Here is an 18,474-nt window from a genome sequence, read left to right as displayed (position 1 = left end):
TCTACGCTCATCCCTACTATAAGGTTTAGCTGGTTATATAAACCAACTCAGCTATTGGTTAATTTCCCAAGAAAAAGGAATTGCATTTTTAGATGTTAGTTTCCCAAGAAAAAAAATTGCCAAATACTTTTAATGGTTAATCTTTTTTAAAAATAAATAATAAATAAAATTACTATAATTTTATCTAGCTTAAACTTTCATATAATTTATCATTAACATTAGTTAATGTTAAAATTTTAATATTTAAATTAATAAAATATAATGACCATAATATATATATATATATATATATATATATATATATATATATATATATATATATATATATATATATATATATATATATATATATATCATTTTGAAAGTTCTAATATTTACCTTTTAGTGATATAATATTCTATAAGGACACGTGTATTTTATTTTATATACTTAATTAAATAAATTAACTAATAAACGCAATAAATAAAATAACAAAATAATATATAATATAACTACTTTATAAAATAAAATATTATAAAAAATAAGGGCCAAAATAAACAACCCCTAAAAAAATAGAAAGGTTTTAGAGTTTACTAATGACCTCACAAAAAAAGGTTATCTTCAATTGTAAAAACTACTTCAAATAGTAAAAAAAAAAAAAAAAAAAAAAAAATACCATTGTAGATGCTAGTTTAAGCCTCTATACTCCCATGCCAACATCTATCTGTCTAACTTACATCTCACACATGCTCTTGAAAAGGCAACTAAGGGGAGCTTGAAAAATGTATTGACTTTTTATATATAGTTTGAAAATTCTCCAACATTCCCTCCATCTTTATAGTTGGATACCAAAATACAATCAAGAAGAAAATATAAGAAAGGTTTATGTGCAAATCAAATTTACAAACACAGGCTCTCCAGCAAAATACGAAAGGAAAACACTCCATTCTCACCACCCTCTATTACTCTTGCACTAATCTCAAGCTAAAAAGCCTATATATATTATATATTATATATTATATATAGTGATTTTAGTACTGTTTTTTAGAGTTAGTGTATACCGACTGTATAAATGTACAAATTTCTACCCAAACAACCCCATACCAAAAGGTCAAAGTGTGTTCAAGCATCTTCCTCATTTCCTCTTCATGAACCTGAAATATATAACATACATATTTTTCAAACATCATTTATCCAGATATGTATGTGCATACAAAAATAAAAATAAAAATTTAAATGGTATGCGGTTACCTCTATTATTGGGTTGAGATGATCTGCATGATGTGAAAATTCTAGAAAAGTATTCACTGAAAGGCCTATCAGAAACAGGTATGAATTTCCCAACAACCGCAAGAGGCCAACTGGTTACATACACAAAAAATAATTGTCAGCAAATGCAACAAATAGCTTCTATTACTTTAATTGCTAGATTTTTCAAAGTGGTATACTATATGCTATATGCCTATAACAAACAAATCAACAAAAGTAAGTTATAGAAAAAAAAAAACCAACCTGATAACACCAATAACAATTGATATCAGCCAAAATTGCCAACTAAGCCTAACCGTTGTCGTGAATTTTCCCAAAAACATGATTATAATAACCTGATACCAAAAGAGTCCGTTAGTTATATTTGAAAAAAGACGTGAATGCCCTTTAAGAGAGAGAGAGAGAGAGAGAGAGAGAGAGAGAGAATAAAGGGGAAAAATAAAACAATCTCACCTGGAGCACAACAGTAAAGCCAATAATTCCCATAAAGAGACGATTTTTAGTAACTCCTTTGAAAACATTCATCTCATCAGGCTTACGTGCATTAAACTCATTGAATATCTGCATTTAAAAAAGTACAATGGGTAAAAAGTTTTTTTTTTTTTAAAGGTGAATTTGATGAATGCAACAACTTACCTGAGAAAAGACAAAAGCATTGAATATAAGCGTGTTCTTCTTTTTCTTTGCATCTTCCTCACTCTCATTATCTAAATGCAGGATCCTTTTGCCATCAAAGTTGAGTACAAGAAGAACTGTCACTTGGTATAAAGCCTGTAGTTTTTTTTTTTTTTTGACAAAAAATTAATTCAAGAAACACAACATCAATTAATTTCATTAAGTGATACAAATACATCACATACCTGTATCAACAAATTCCTCCACATAATGTTTGTTATCAGAGGCTCCCTGATACAGAAACAAACGATTTTAACAAATCCATAATAAATTGGACTTTTTTCCTCGAACATTTAAAAAAAAAAAAAAAAAACACCTGCGACCAACGGGATTTCTGTCCATGAGGTGATCGGTGGGTGGTTCAGTGGCCAATGCAAGGGCGCCGAGAGTGTCCATGATGAGATTCACCCAAAGCAGCTGCACTGCATTTAGCGGGACATCGCCGGAGGAAACTGCCGCCACCACGTTAATTACAAGGGCGGCGACATTTACAGTCAGCTGGAATTGAATGAATTTCTGGATATTCGCATAAACGGATCTTCCCCATCGAACAACCTTTACATATATCCATTCAATTACATAATTACTTTAACGATTTTAAAATTGAAAGAGGAAGAATAGAATTACGAAGATATTACTATACGTACCTTGACGACAGAAGCAAAATTGTCATCCAATATGATAATATCACTGCTCTCTTTTGCAACTTCGGTTCCTTGGATACCCATAGCAAGCCCGATATCAGCCTAATAGATTGAATGAACGCCAAATTCGATTTAGATTTAGTCAAAATTGATAGTCAAATTGTTTGTAGTAATCTGATTCTGATTTCTGACCTCGTGTAATGCAGGAGCATCATTAGTTCCATCTCCAGTAACAGCAACAACATGCCCTCGTTTCCTTAGCGCTTGAACAAGTAATAGTTTGTCATTAGGTGAAGACCTCCCCATCACCTGTTTCACAACACAAATCACAAATCCTTCAAACACAAAACTAATAAATTTACAATTAACAAATAAATCAAAGTAACATACGGATATTTCCGCAGCAATTTCTAGTCGTTGATCTTCTGACATTGCACGAAATGTTTTCCCTTCAATTAGGTTAGGCTCTTTTGCATCTCCATTTGATTCTAAAATCCCACATTCAAGTGCTATTGCTCTTGCTGTTTGTAGATTGTCACCTGTCACCATTCTTACCTGAATAACACCAAAATTAAAAATTAAAAACCATTTTTTTTCCATTTAGTAAAAATAAAAAATAATAATACACACCTTAACACCAGCTTTTACGCAGAGTTGAACTGCATCTTTCACATTAGGTCGACAAGGATCCTACAACATTTCAATTTGCAAATCATACATAAAAAGGGGGATTCAGATTTTTCAAATGTAGAAGAATAAAAAGTAAAAGTATTTTCACCTTTAAACCAACAATCGCTAGCAAAACAAGATCATCTTCAGGCATTTCCCACATTTCAAGTTCTTCTTCATCAGTTGGGAAATTTTCCCCATTGTATTGTCTGTAAGCAATAGCAACACATCGCAAACTTCCAGCAGCCATTGTTTCTATTGATTTTTTAAAATATTCCACCTGCATCACAAATTAAGGACCAAAACCGATAAAATTTTTCAAGTTTGGACTAAACATGGTAAACATTAGAAACCACAGGGACCATTTTTGTCAAACGAACCTTATCCCCATCCAAAGGCACCAACCTCTCATCGGCATCCATGTAGCTTGTACATGCAGCCAACACTATTTCTGCAGCTCCTTTCCAGTGTATATGTACTTCAGAATCAGGCTACACCAAATATTAAAAACAATTAAATAATAATTATAATAAAACACAAATAATAATAATATGATTTTACCAGTTTGACTGCAACCCCGCCTCGTTTTTTCTCTGAGTTGAACGGGAATGCATGAACTATTGAAGATGCTGACCTGGCATCATCAAAGTTCATTCCAAGCTGCATATAATAATATATCATGAGAATGTGTAAAAAAAATGGAATAAAAAAATTATAATTTATACTAACATTGACACCCCATTGAAGTATAGCTTTCTCTGTTGGAGATCCAGATACTTCCACGTTTCCACCACCCTATATAAAAAGTAATAAAAATTTATTTTTTAAGATAAATAAAATTCTAAATGAATTTTAGTTTACCTCAGGTAAAAATACACTGCCAGTTGTGTTTTGAGCTATGCCTTCAATGAGAAGAGACACAAGTCTAGGTGGCATTGCTGACGTGTCATTTGGTGGATCGATTTTCTTGCCACATATATAAACCTCAACCACAGTCATCTGAACACAACAAAATAACAAACATTTTATCAACTAGAAAAAAAAAAAAAAAAAAAAAAAAAGTTGTAAAGAGAGATGACATACCAAATTTAATGTCAATGTTCCAGTTTTATCACTGCAAATTGTAGTAGCAGATCCCATTGTCTCACAAGCAGATAGTCTTCTAACCTGTAACAACAAATAATTATATTATATAAAATAATAAATGATTTTTTATTTAAGATTTTGATTTTCATTAAAAGTGTAATCAAAAATTCAAAATTAGTAAATTACCAATGCTTTGTCAGCCATCATTTTACGCATGGAGTATGCAAGCCTGTGAATTTAAGAATTTTTTTTTTTTTAAAGCTCCATTGATTTTATATTAAAAAATATATAAACCTACGTTAATGTGACAGCTAAGGGTAGCCCTTCTGGCACAGCAACAACAACAATAGTGACCTATAATTAAACAAACTTCTATAAATTAATAAATTTATTGATTTTGAATTTCAAAAAATAAATAAATAAATAAAAAGTTTACATACTGCGACAGTGAAAATTTTAATAGCGCCATCAACAGCATCACTAAGACTAGTTTTTCCAGCAATAAACTGCACGCTTTCATCTGGATTTTTACTATGTCCAGTAAAATACCTACCAAAAAATAAATAAATATATATATTGAAAAACCATTTTATATTTTAAAAAAAAAAAAAAAAAAAGGTGATTTTCGTTTTTGTTTTAATTACCTTGCAAGAAGAACAACAAGAACAACCACAGCCACCACAAGCCCAACAATGCCAATAAATGTTGCAACTCCATTCAAACGCACCTAATCATAAGTCATAGAAGATTAATTAAATTAAACTAGAATTAAATTATTAATTTATGCAATAAACTAGTTTTTTTTAACATGTATTTAATTTTAACTCTAATTTCTGAGATATAAAACTAACCTGTAATGGTGTTTCCTCACCATTATCTTCTGAGATACTTGCCATAAGTAATCCCCATTCAGTATTTATTCCAACACTTGTCACCTGAAAACAAATATATATATAAATTATTTTAATAACATTAAAAAGAAATTAAATCAGAAAAATATTATGTTTTATTTTTTTAAAATCTTACCAGCATAGTACCATAACCATCTGCAACCTTGCATCCAGACATTAAAAATGGTGCTTTCTGATCCTTATGAACCTTAACCACAAAACAAAAATAATAAACTTTATTTTACAGAAGAAAAAACTTTATTAAAAAAAGAAAAAGAAAAAGGAAACTCACAATTTTACTCTCTCCAGTCATACTTGATTCATCAATGGCTAGAGAATGACCAGATACTAAAATTCCATCAGCAGGAACCTGGTTTTAATATTTTATAGCTCAATTGTTATAACTTTAACATATATATTTTTTTTAAAAGAAAATAAAAAAAAGATTATATTTTTCTAACCTGATCACCGATTTTTAAAGGGATTATATCACCAACAACAATATCAAATATCGAAATCTCAACCCTTCTTCCACCTCTAACAACTTCCAAGTGTATATTCTGTTTCTCCTCATTTAGATTTTGAAATTGAAGTGATTGTTTATAATCACTTATGGCTACAACATTTATAAATCAATAACCATATATAATGAGTGATGACATGGCATTATTCATTATTCATTATTCATTACTCATTAATATTAACAAATAATACCTGTAACTACTATAACAATGATAACAGCCAAAGCTATACTCCCTCCATCATACCACCCTTCTTTGATTCCCTAAGATTATTAAAACAAGTTTTTTTAATGGTTTTTATTATTATTATTATTATGTAACAAAATATTATCCATGAAAATTAAATTAATATATTTACCTCTGTTTTAATACCCAAAGCCAAAGAAGCAGCTGCAGCCACCATTAAAATGATCAAGGTGGTGTCTCGACAAGCATCAAGAACAAACCTCTATAAAAATGATTAAAATCTTTAATTTATAGAATATGCTAAAAAAAATTTAAAAATGGGAATTTATATATATATATATATATATATATATATATATATATATATATATATATATATATATAATACATACCCAAAAGCTTCTACCCTTTTTCCTAGGGTATGTGTTTGACCCAAAAACAGTTTTCCTATCCAAAATGTCTGATTCATCATCAAGAATTCCCTTATCAGGATTTGTCTTTAACTTTTCTGACAACCCTTTGACCTGATTAATAAAGTAGAAAAATGGTCAAACATTATTTACATGATTGAAAAAAGTCAAACTTTGTGTTAATATAATAAACTTACCCCTCCATAATTTTGTAAAGCTGAGAAATCATGATCTCTTGTCATTGCAGCAAGTTGATCTGGACTAATACTATAATCTCCAGTTGGAATTGGAGATGGAAGTGATCTCTGGATTCCTATTATAAAAAAAAAAGATTTCAATTTTTTATAAAAAATAAAAAGTTTTTCATGTTTAAACTTTGAAAACATAATATAAGGTTTAAACAAAAAAAGAAGTACCATTAGATTGTGCTCCAGCAGCTTGAAAGAGGTAGGCTGCCTGAAAGAAGGGTAATAATGGAAAAATGAAAATGAATATAATAAAGTTGAGTTATTTTTTATAAAATAAAAAAAGAAATTGAGTTGTTGTAGTGTTTACTCTTATAACTTGTGCATGGGTTCTGATTTTGGCTATAATTTGTTTCTTCTCTTCTTCTTTTTTCAAATCTAAGGTGTATCGAAATCGACGTGAAGCATTGAGTACAAGTGCTGCTTGCTATATAAAAATAAATATTTTGTTAATATTTAGAATTATAAAATTATGTATAATTAAGTAACTTAACAGAATAGGTTACTCTTTTAACTACTATTATGTTATCAGATACTATATTCTGATTCCAAACTTGTGTTGTAAAATATTCTTCTTTCATCCAAGAAAAATGTTACATTTGACTTGACACATAGTTTAATTGAAATCTTTGACTAATGATCAAATACCTAAATACACGTAAATACGAAGTTAAGAAAACCCAATATTTAAATTCTCAAATAAAATGTTGCATTTTGTGGGAAAACTCAAAATAGAAACTAGAAAGTATTGCTATTTTGGATACCAAGTGTCGAATATTCATTGTTGGAAATATTGGGTAACAAAAAAACAAGAATAACGAAATTTTTCTGAAGTAACTTATTAAATATGATATCACAAATGGACACAAGATACCAATTGTTGGAAATGATCATGTAATTATTGTATCATTATTTTTTTTAATCTAATGGAAACTCGATAACTATTCACAAAAACGAAATGTGTTTGCCCAAATTCCGTTAAACAAGAACATATTCTAGGGTAGAAAGTTTGAAGAACCCTAGGAAATAATCGAAGGTAGATAGTAAATCGAATTTCCAACATATGCTCATCGAAAGTGTCTACAATCTGTATTACAGGGATACCCAACCATGAAATCGAAGACAACGAAGAAGAAAACTTGTTAAAGAATCCAATTAATCATAATCAATTGCAATAAGAGAAACCATTCATGATACGAAACAAAGAAACATCAAAAACGCAATTGAAAAAAGAGGCATTATTATTTACCCTCCATCTTTTAAGGCGGTCGACTGAAGCACTCTTGGTACTAACAATGTCAAAAGGGCCGGAAGTCGACTCGTAATCCTCAAAACCACCGCCGCTGGCACCGGCGGACTCCACATCATTCTTGTGTCTCCGGTAGGGCGAGCCACCATTACTCATCTCTGTAAATTAAAATTAGTTACAACTGTACGCAGGAGAGATGACACCGTCTCAAATTCTCGATCAGAAACTAAAACAACAACAACAGCACTGTGAAAATTACAACAGAATAACATCTGACTCTTGAAAATTATCAAACTAGCCGTGGGTACATCAGCTTTCATTTAAGAACAAACAAATACAAAGACGGATTTTACTGATTCGCGATAGTAACTAGGGTTTCGCATTATATTGGGTATTTTTGAATTAAATAATCACCCCACCGACCAAAACATTTTCCAAGAAGTTCCCCATATCGAAAACCGGATACTTGTTGTGTAGTGATGATTATATCAAGTAAAAAATTACAGTTATTGAGATGGGAGATTGAGCAAATGCACCTGTGGAGAAGGAGAGAGAGAGAGAGAGAGAGAAATTGGGAGGAAGAAAAGGTAGAACTTATGATTTGAGTTTGTTTGTTTGTTGGGGGAAGGTGATAGGAAACCACAGTATGGGGGCAACTTCCTGGAACTTTCTTTCTTTCTTTGTAAATTGCAAGTCAAACGGCATGGGAGACAAGATAACTGGTGCTATGTGAGCTATTTTTAGTAACTATATCACGCTTATTTTTCTTTTAAATGTATATTAAGTGTGTTTATATTCATAAGATTTGTCATTTATTATAGAAATGATATATTTTGTAATAATTATAATTTTGTTTAATTTGTATGATATCATAAGAAAACATATTTATTATTATTTTTTTAGAACAGCAGCACATTTTATAAAACAAAAACAAAACCTCTAGCAATAAGCTAGAGGAAGAAACAAATTACATCTCGATTGAATTTTGCATCCACATCGTCCAATTGGTCCTAGTCTTAGAATTCCAAGAAGTAAACTAATAAAGAAATTTCCACAATAGAGTTAAAAAGTCTATCTTTTTTAGTTTTAGAATTACTAAAAAGTAAAGCATTACGATACGTCCAAAGCACCTATATAACTATCATAAACACTGATTCAATAATCACCCGCTCCATACGAGCAATAGGTCTAGCATCCATCCACTCGAACATAATACTAATAGAAGAAGAATCCGAAATATCCAAATCTAGCCAATGGCCAGCCCGCCTCCATTCCTACGTTGTATCCGAACAAAGCAAGAATAAATGATTTACATTTTTTTGTGAATTATGACACACCGGGCGCAACAAGGAATCTAACTTCACCCCTTTTTCTACCAGTTTAACTCTAACCGGGATATGATCCAAAATAACTCGCCACAAAAAAAAATTATTTTAATTGGAACATATCGGTTCCATCTAGTAGAAAAACTACCAAAAGGCAATCTCATATCATCAACCCATTTTCTTGTAGAATTAATAGTAAAATACCTGAAGGGTTTAAATCCTAAATCCACGTGTCATGCAACATCCCTAAATGAGTAAGAGACAACAACTCCACAAGATCATCAAATTGAGTCGATTCAACCCCTCCTCTAATCCCCCGCCTCCAATGGAACGTCCAACCCACTGAAGACCAAAACTCACTTACCCGAGCATCTTGGTTAGTAGACAAAGCAAAAACTCTTGCGAACCGCACCATAAGAGGAATATTTGAACATCAGACATCCTTCCAAAACCTAGTATGTACCCCGTCTCCAACAACCCTATGCAAAGAACTAAAAGGGATAATACCACTCTCATGAAGTTGATAAATAAAGCCGACAATTTTATTCTAACCCCTTCCTCCATAACCTAATCTCTGCCCATCCAAAAAACCACTACCGTCGCCCTAACAAAATTTAATAATTTTAACCCAAAGAGCACCCGGTTCATTAAGAAATCAATCTATGTTAATAAAGAATGTGGCTTATTTTTAACTACACATCCATATTTTTTGTCACCGTTAAATTATGAGATTTTTTAATATGTGTGTTAAGGGCACATATAAAAAACGTTAATGTTAAGAATACTATTATAACTGAATGTGAATAATCTAATGATCCATGTTTAAATTCTGACACTACTCAGCCTCTGTGGTTATGAGAGTTTGCGTACAGTGACTCCAAGGTGTAAGACATAGTCTCATGTTCACAACGGAAGACATAGTCTCATGTTCACAACGGAAGATTAGGATAGTTCAATTTCCAAAAAAAATATTCCACATAATTAATATTTCTTACGTATGTCATGTCCTTAAAACGCATGTTAGAAAACCTTTTAGTTATATCAATCATTTATTTGTGTTATTACAATTTGATTTTATCCATTTTAATTTAGGGAAATCTCCAATAAAGTCCTAAAATTTTAGCCCGGTTTATGTTTTAGTCCTAAACTAATTTTTGTTTACGAAAAAGTCCCAAAAACCGGCAAAAGTTTGCATTTTGACCCTTTTTGACTGGTTGGAACCGGTAACAAATTAATTTATGACTATTTCATAAATTGATCCAAAATATTGGGACTTTTCTGCAAAAACAAAAAATATTAAGGTTTTTCTGCAAACAAAAACCTTATTATTATTATATTAAAAATATAATAAGTATACTATTTTTTAAGTTTGTTATTATTAATATTATTAATAATACATATAAATACATTTAAATTGAAAAAATATTAAAGACATTTTATAAAGGTGAAGGTTGAGTGGATGGTAATGCTTTAAGCTTTGAAATCATGAATGTCTGTTTGTATATTCTAACTTTGTATATGATCATTTCACATTTGTTATTATTGTTTTTAATTCAGAATATTAACATTTAACAATTTAAAACAAGCTACTGATTTTTCAAATTGTTTACAAATAGTGAGCATGTGATATGCGTGTATGTCTTGTGTGTAAGTATTTTTGAATTACCAACATGTGTGTTGCTCTTTTTCATTACTTTATCCTTGTGGTTTTTTTGGAAACATAACAGATATAGTGTGATAAAGCAAAATAAATCATATTACTTTCTATTAAATAAGATATTTTAATTAATATTTTCGAATTTTGATATGGGTCACCAATGTAAATATTTATTGTGGATCTGTTGGATTTGAAAAAAAATCATCATACCTTAAGAAATTTTATATACAAAGTGAGAAATCGTTTTATCTTAAACTATTTATACATAATTTTACAAATAGGCGACTTTTTTTAAATTATTAAGTGTTAATATTTTGAATTGAAAACAATAATAAGAAATGTGAAATGATCATATATAAAATGAGGACATACAAGCAGTGATTTCAATGCTTAAAGCATTACCATCACCACCACCTTCACCTTTAAATAATTTCTTTAATATATTTTTATTTAAGTGTATTTATATGTATTAGTAAAAATATTAATAATAATGAATTTAAAAATTAGTATACTTGTTTATAATAATAATAATAATAATAATAATAATAATAATAATAATAATAATAATAAGTTTTTGTTTGCAGAAAAGTCCTAATATTTTTTTTGCAGAAAAAATCCTAATATTTTAGGTCATTTTGTGAAATAGTCCCAATATTTTAGGTTAGTTTATGAAATAGTCCCAAATTAATTTGTTGCCGGTTCCAACCGGTCAAAAGGGATCAAAATGCATACTTTTGCCGATTTTTAGGACTTTTTCGTAAACAAAAATTAGTTTAGGACTAAAACGTAAACCGGGCTAAAATTTTAGAATTTTATTGGAGATTTTCCTTTAATTTATAGCATTGTTATTTTTATTTTATTTTTTATATTTTTTTTAAAAAGCAACACAAACACTTGTCTAATCATACTTTTAAATCTATATATTTTTTCAACCTTAGACTTAACATTCAACCACTCAAGAAAAACACATTTACAACACACCCGATGTCGAAATATGGTGGGACCATTTGGTTAATAACATTTTTATTAGGGCAAAAGACATAAGAAGTCTATATTTTTACTATATTTTTGCTGTAACCATTATATTTATGTTTTATCAATTAAATCTATCTAATTTTGATATTTGTATGTCGATCATTTTAACTTACTATAACAAACTAAAATTCTTACAATATAATTTTTTTGTTAAATTGATTGGTTTTAGTGAAAATTTTGACATATAATGTGCATGTATTTTTTTTTTTTTATATAAGATTATTAATGATAACAAAATGTTTTTAGGGTATGAAATATATGTTTATCAAATCATAAGGCCTTAAATGTAATGTTTTGTAAATACACCATACAAAAATCCTTAAAACTTACCAAAGATCAAAATGCATTTAAAAGCCACCCAAATTGCGATATTAATGTTTTCAACTTTCTAAATTAACTTACTCAAACAAAATTAGATATTATCAATGATATTTTAAGTTTTTTTAAACATATTAATCTATTAACTAATTATACATTTTAGAAACTCAAACAAAAATACTACGTCCAACTCGTACTAAAATATACATTTTAGAAACTCAGACAAACATACTATGTCCAACTCGTACTAAAATTTATTGAAATCGATAATTTTATGAGTACTTAAAATATGTGTGTTATATCTATGATTTTTCTCATATCCACTGATAACGAGTACTCATTTTGTATTCATACTATTTTTCAATATCAATGTATTTTAAAATGTTAATTATTATTCATGGACTACAAATTTGACATCAAAAGACAATATATAACTATTATGATATTAAGAGGAGGTTTGTGTGTATAATTTCGTTTCAACAAAAAATTGTTTGGGTATTAAAAATGATAACAATTATAGTCGACCATATTCTTTTAGAACAAAAGATTCATTGTGGTTCTATTTTTTTGGTTTTATCGAACGAGGGTCGACATGAGATTTTGATGTTGCATTCAATGTCATTAAACACTTCCCATGTTTTCATGTGATGATCAATCCCCACATTCTATGTTGTGGTTAATAAATAGGCTACACGTACAAAAAAAAAAAAAAAAAAAAAAAAAAAAAAAAAAAATTATTTATGTTTTAGACAAAATTATAAAAATCATCATTGTGATTTGTAATAAAGTGTCATTTTTGTCCAAAAAATTTTGTACTAACAACATCGATCCAAAACTTTGATTTTGTTTACAAGTTCGGTCCAATTTTTTTTGATTTTTTTTTTTAAATGATGACTTTGCCCTTGCTATTATCTTTTTCATTTTTATTTACTCTAGTATTTTTCTAACTAAAAGAAAAACAAAAAAATAAATTTTACCCCTACCTCATACTAACCCACCTCTTACTCCTAAATACAATGGCTATACTCTGTGTGTGTGTGTGTGTGTGTAACATCCCGAGTTCAGGAGTGCAAGTTCAGGGTGCAAAGTGTTAATATGGAAGGCCGACTCGGCGAGTCGATGGATAGACTCGGCGACTCGAGTCGCGATTCTGGTCACACGATAAGTGACCAACTCGGCGAGTCGGAGGCTGGACTCGGCGAGTTGGTGCTGAAGAGAGAAAACCCCTAATCTTCGCGGTTGCACCCTATTTAAAGGACTTAATGCCCTCCCTCCCCTTATCCCGTTTTGAAGTCCAGAAACTTTAAATCCGTTTGTGAGAGCATTGGAGAGCATTTGGAACCTTGATAAGTGCTTGGTAGAGAGATCTTTGAAGATTAAGAAGGTTGGAGCAAGGGGCTTTGCAGAGATTTGGTTCATCCTTCTGTTGGAGCTTTCATTTGAGGTAATAATCGGTTGCTTAAGGTCCTTTGCATCTAGATCCTTTGTTGCTTGAGTTGTGTGGCATTTCTAGAGTTATTTTAGGTTTGGAGGTTGGATCTAAGGTTGCTACCTTAGATCTGGACTTGAGATGGTCCAGAAGATCATAAAGTTCCTATCTTTGAATTGTTGGTGAAGCCTTCTTGTCCCAAACCCTAGCCCACGAGTGTTTTATGCTTAGATCTCTTTGGATTCACGTAAAGTTTACCACTTTATGTGATGGATGGGTTGTAGTAGAGTAGATCTATGTATTGGAGTCACTGCATAGCTTGAAAGCCACTGTATGGATTAAGAAGTAAAGGTACTCGGCTAGTCACATGGGTGTACTCGAGGAGTTAGATGAAGAAAGGCAGGAACTCGACGAGTTGGAAGAACAACTCGGCGAGTCTTTTGAAGATTGTTATGGACTCAACGAGTCTGTTCTTGGACTCGACGAGTCTAGTCACGAAGTCCTAATCGTTTTGGTTGAGCTGTGAATTGGTGAGTCGAGGGACGACTCAGTGAGTTGAGCAGGAGGTGACTCCGAGTTCGTGGGACTCGACGAGTCTTAGGGCGAATCGACGAGTTGGGTCGCGATATAGGAGTTTTCAGAGCATAGGGACTCGATGAGTCAGCGGGCTGACTCGGCGAGTAGAGTCAGTCAGGAAGTTGACTTTGACTGAGGACTTTGACTATAACCAAGAGTTGACCAGTTGACTTCCAAGCGTATTTTGGTAATTATTGGTATTTATTGAGTTCAGTATTTTGGTATTATCAGTGGTGGAGTTCGTATCGGAGGTTGGAGCAGCGTGATCTTATCTTTTCAGTCAGCAGTTGCGAGGTGAGTTATCCTCACTATATCGACAGGGTCTAAGGCACCAAGGCCGACCCTTTATCGGATTGTAATCCGGGTAGTAGTAGTGATATGTTATTGCTTTGTTATGTTGATATCCTGGTAATTAGGATGGTATATGTTATAGACCTGACTAAGGTTGGTATCCTGGTTAGGATGTTGCTATGCTATGTGATCTGTTAGATCGGTTGATTAGTTGTGAATAGTTATATGTTATATGTTATATGTTTATGTGCACATTGTTGTTGGATTGGGTTGGGTTTTGGCGGGTCCTGCTTTGTGTTGTAGGCCAACATACCCAGGACGGACTGATTAGATCGAAGGCCCAGCGAGCGGTCCGGATAGGCCGTAGGCCCCACGAGGGCGGACCAGACGTGCCGAGGCTCGGAGAATGGACCAGGCTAACTAAACGCCCGGTGCGGTAGACCAGTCATACTGTAGACTTAGAGAGTGGACCAGGTGGATTGAAGGCCCGGTGCGGGCGGACCAATCACACTGTAGACTCGATGTATATGGCTAGACTCGGAGGGTGGACCTGGTGGACTGAAGGCCCGATGCGGTGGACCAGTCACACAGTAGACCCGAAGTGCATGGCTGTTCTGTTCTATATTGATATGTTATGTGTATGGTATATGTGGTTGGTATTTTGGGGGTATCTCACTAAGCTTTCGGTCTTATAGTTGTGGTTCAATGTTTTCAGGTACTTCAGGTGATTGTGGCAAGGCGAAGGCGTGATCGTACCGCTCCCCATGTTCTTATTTTATGATATGGTGTCTGGGAATACTCTGATAATAAATGTATTGAAAACCTTTTTGTAATAACTTAATGAAATTGGGTTGTTTTTGAAAAGTTTAAATTGGTTTGAATTTTTATGGATGTTACAAGTTGGTATCAGAGCCTTGGTTTGAGTGAATTGGAGGAACATTCGTGTGAATCCAGTCTCAAATCAAGGAGAGTTTTCAAAAGATAATTTGAAATGATTTTCAAAAAATGAGTAAAGGAGGATGCAGATGTACGATCAGCCGGAGCCAGTAAGTAGCCCCAAAATACCATACAAGTTATTTGTTTATTTGATATGATAGAATAACATGCTAGTACTAGGCTAGGGATCTTCAGGAATTGCATGATAGAGTTGCCTGACTTATGATGCCTGCTAGCCTAGGGTTTCTTTCTGTATGAGATTTCCAGTGTTCCTCTAGGAGTGAGGGTTGAGTGCTTGTTATGCCTGTTCTTCACTAGGGTGTTGTGGTGATACTTGATATAAATATGGGTAGGTGTGGAAGGTAGTATGGGCCCGTACTACTGAAAGCACAAGACCCATACGCGTATCAAGGAAGTCACAACCCCTAGGGTTGGGTTGAGAGTCGATTCTCGAATTAATGGGAGGTTTCTGATATTTGTGGTGTTTTTCAGTATGGTGGTTACGAGGCATGCTGGGAGTGGATCCGGGGTCCAGATCGGGAGCAGGAGAGGGCGGTCAGGGTGGGTCAGCACCACCCGAGGTTATCGGTCAGATGATCACAAACGAGTTGGATGCTAGGATTCGTGAGATCCTGCATGATGAGGTTGCTACTGTGTTCTGGGCCGAGTTGTCGGAACTGTTTGGGACGATCAAGACCGCCATGGTCGAGTATTTTGATAAGCGTTATGCATCTCTTATAGAGACGGATGCTGCGACATCTACAACGGTTGTAGCAGCGGCAGGGGGAGGAGCCAGTAGAGGTTTTCAGTATCGGGACTTCGATAATACGAAGCCCCCTACCTTCGATGGAGTTCAGGACCTGATTGTTGCTATGAGATGGTTATCAGACGTGGAGGGGTGTTTCTTCACATATTCATGCCCTGCTGATCAGAGGGTAAGGTGTGCTCTGAACCTTTTGAGGCTTGGGGCAAAGGATTGGTGGAGGTTAACCACGTGATCGTATTTTGATGCGCAGCGAGCTACGGTTTCTTGGGATCAATTCAGAGAGATGTTCAGTACTCGCTATGTTCTGCGAGTTGAGAGGGAGAGATTAGCTCAGGAGTTCCTGGAGCTGAAGCAGGATTCTGAGTCAGTAACGGAGATCACCAGGATGTTCACTGAGAGGGCGATGTTTTGCCCTGAGTTTACTTATGAGCAGGCCCAGATGTGCCGATATCTGAGTATGCTGAAGAAGGATATCAGGTAGTTTGTGTCTACGTAGAGGTGCGAGACATTGTTGGAGTTGCAGGAAGCCGCTAGGCGACGAGAGTTGGAGATCGAGTTACAGTTGAGAGAGCAGAGGCAGGCTCTAGTACAGTCACAACCGACACCGAAACGATCTATGACCGTTAATTTCAGTTTGAGCAGTCAGAGCATCCGCACTTGTGAGAAGTACTGGAAGGGTCATGCCGGAGCGTGTAGGTTTGGTGGTGTGTGCCGCAAGTGTGGGAGAGAGGGGCATTACGCGAGGGATTGTTGTCAGTTAGCCCCAGTCCAGGATATGAGGATTTGCTATCAGTGTCCTCAGGTTGGTCACATGAGGGCCAACTATCCACAGCTGGTTGGGAGGTCGGTGCAGGCTCCAGCACCGACCACGTTGAGGATTACTGGCGGGGGCCAAGGTGGAGCGGAGCCTCCGAGGGCTCAGGGGCGTGCTTTTCAGCTTACTGCAGAGGAGATCAGGGCAGAGACAGATGCATCTGCGGGTATGTTTTCATTTTGTTATCTTGTTATCTTGTGGTTATTGTGGAGTATTGCATATGCTAGTCTTGTTTGCATGATTTATAGTGTTGTATTGTTCTCCTTTTCGTCTGGGTTATCTTTTGGTAGAGGGTTTATAGCTAGGAGTTGTAGTTGGTTAGTATCCAAGGGATGGATGGTCAGGATTGGTTGTGTGGTCTTGTTGTTGGGTATAGCATTCGCGATGTGAGAAGTGTTCAGCTGAGAGTCGGACTCCCTTGGGATTCGAGATGTATAATGTCGGGAGAGCAGTTTTGTGAAGGTTACTCATTCAGAGGAAAGTAGTTTATGGATAAGGAAGGTATGGGATAGAGATGATTGTTCTAGGCCGAATGAGTCACCGGTATTTGGAGGTTAGTGTTCTATGTGGGGGAGAGTTGGAAGATTCTCTAAAGGATCGACAAGCGTTTGAGTTTGATTAACTGTGTGGGATTCAATAGTATTCAGTCAGCCAAGAGTGTGGACTAGTATGAGTAAGGGGCATACAGATGGGACGAGGTACAGACCGGGGTTCCTGGAAAGGTGATTGGTTAATGAGAGGCCTGGGATTAGGTCGGGATCAGAGTATAGGAATGGAGTTAGAGTTCGGAACCCCTGGGGGGCTAGAACAGTATGTTCGGGAGAGATTCCCAGGAAGTAAAGTTCGATTTGATGTATGTTAGTCTGAGTGGTCTGGGGAGACTGAAGGACGATGAGCGTACCAGCCAAGCCAAAGGCTCAGGGAATGGTCCAGACAGGCTGAAGGCCCTGAAGGGCGGTCCATACATGTTGAAGGTTCTGAGAGTGGTCCAGATGAACTGAAGGCTTGGTAAGGCGGTCCAGTTGTGTTGAAGACTCTGTATGTGATGATAGATATGTATGAGGAGATGATTTGAGCATGTTGCGATGAAACAGGTAGGTCTGACCCTGGGTATTGATCAGGTTAGTGGAAGGCAGTGTGAGGACCTGAGAGTCCTAGTGAGCAGATTCAGAGCATGTGTAATGCGTGAAGTAGCAGTTACTCTACAAGGGATAGTGTAGAGTGGGGTGTGTACACCGTGGAACTTGTCTGAAGTGGCGAGGTTGGCAAGTAGATTTCCTTGGATAAGGAAAGGGGAAAGATATGTAACTCCGGGAAGGAGTGTTGGTTCACGGAAGTGGAAGCAGTAGTGAGAATGGATGATTGAGAGTATTTCAATTATGGTTGTTGAAGCACTGTGAAATACCAGTGGTATGGAAGCGCATCCGGGTTGGGTGTCTGTTGAGGTTGCGGAAGGATTTCCGGCGATGTAGATCTAGGGGAGTTCGGAAGGGATGCAAGGATG

General features: G+C 34.4%; 1 protein-coding gene across 4 annotated transcripts in view; it reads right to left on the bottom strand.

Annotated features, from left to right (window-relative positions):
* Nucleotides 1-754: 754 nt before the first annotated feature.
* The window catches only part of LOC144997427 (calcium-transporting ATPase 10, plasma membrane-type-like), a 39,875-nt gene continuing 22,155 nt past the window's right edge, over nt 755-18,474 (bottom strand). Inside the window, exons 1-33 of one of the 4 annotated variants that reach the window (XM_078957336.1) lie at nt 8,360-8,511; nt 7,824-7,981; nt 6,885-7,001; nt 6,746-6,785; nt 6,527-6,642; nt 6,312-6,443; nt 6,092-6,181; nt 5,927-5,996; nt 5,674-5,828; nt 5,505-5,582; nt 5,349-5,420; nt 5,174-5,257; nt 4,967-5,049; nt 4,763-4,871; nt 4,621-4,676; nt 4,509-4,551; nt 4,320-4,403; nt 4,098-4,235; nt 3,966-4,031; nt 3,798-3,896; nt 3,617-3,727; nt 3,346-3,516; nt 3,198-3,257; nt 2,958-3,122; nt 2,760-2,876; nt 2,571-2,669; nt 2,240-2,478; nt 2,109-2,154; nt 1,885-2,019; nt 1,702-1,809; nt 1,492-1,583; nt 1,231-1,340; nt 755-1,133 (exon numbers count right to left, since the gene is read on the bottom strand). In XM_078957336.1, coding sequence (XP_078813462.1) covers nt 1,126-1,133; nt 1,231-1,340; nt 1,492-1,583; nt 1,702-1,809; nt 1,885-2,019; nt 2,109-2,154; nt 2,240-2,478; nt 2,571-2,669; nt 2,760-2,876; nt 2,958-3,122; nt 3,198-3,257; nt 3,346-3,516; nt 3,617-3,727; nt 3,798-3,896; nt 3,966-4,031; nt 4,098-4,235; nt 4,320-4,403; nt 4,509-4,551; nt 4,621-4,676; nt 4,763-4,871; nt 4,967-5,049; nt 5,174-5,257; nt 5,349-5,420; nt 5,505-5,582; nt 5,674-5,828; nt 5,927-5,996; nt 6,092-6,181; nt 6,312-6,443; nt 6,527-6,642; nt 6,746-6,785; nt 6,885-7,001; nt 7,824-7,979 — 3,249 coding nt within the window. In that variant the 5' untranslated portion in view covers nt 7,980-7,981; nt 8,360-8,511 and the 3' untranslated portion in view covers nt 755-1,125. Of the gene's footprint in view, nt 1,134-1,230; nt 1,341-1,491; nt 1,584-1,701; nt 1,810-1,884; nt 2,020-2,108; nt 2,155-2,239; nt 2,479-2,570; nt 2,670-2,759; nt 2,877-2,957; nt 3,123-3,197; nt 3,258-3,345; nt 3,517-3,616; nt 3,728-3,797; nt 3,897-3,965; nt 4,032-4,097; nt 4,236-4,319; nt 4,404-4,508; nt 4,552-4,620; nt 4,677-4,762; nt 4,872-4,966; nt 5,050-5,173; nt 5,258-5,348; nt 5,421-5,504; nt 5,583-5,673; nt 5,829-5,926; nt 5,997-6,091; nt 6,182-6,311; nt 6,444-6,526; nt 6,643-6,745; nt 6,786-6,884; nt 7,002-7,823; nt 8,314-8,359; nt 8,512-18,474 lie in introns of those variants that run through there. The other 3 variants (XM_078957337.1, XM_078957338.1, XM_078957335.1) reach the window with 3 other exon arrangements.

This window comes from Lactuca saligna, chromosome 5 (assembly GCF_052625555.1).
Source record: "Lactuca saligna cultivar CGN05327 chromosome 5, ASM5262555v1, whole genome shotgun sequence".
Taxonomy (NCBI): domain Eukaryota; kingdom Viridiplantae; phylum Streptophyta; class Magnoliopsida; order Asterales; family Asteraceae; genus Lactuca; species Lactuca saligna.
Note: the sequence above shows the minus strand (reverse complement) of the source record. Positions and strands in the feature narration are given on the sequence as shown.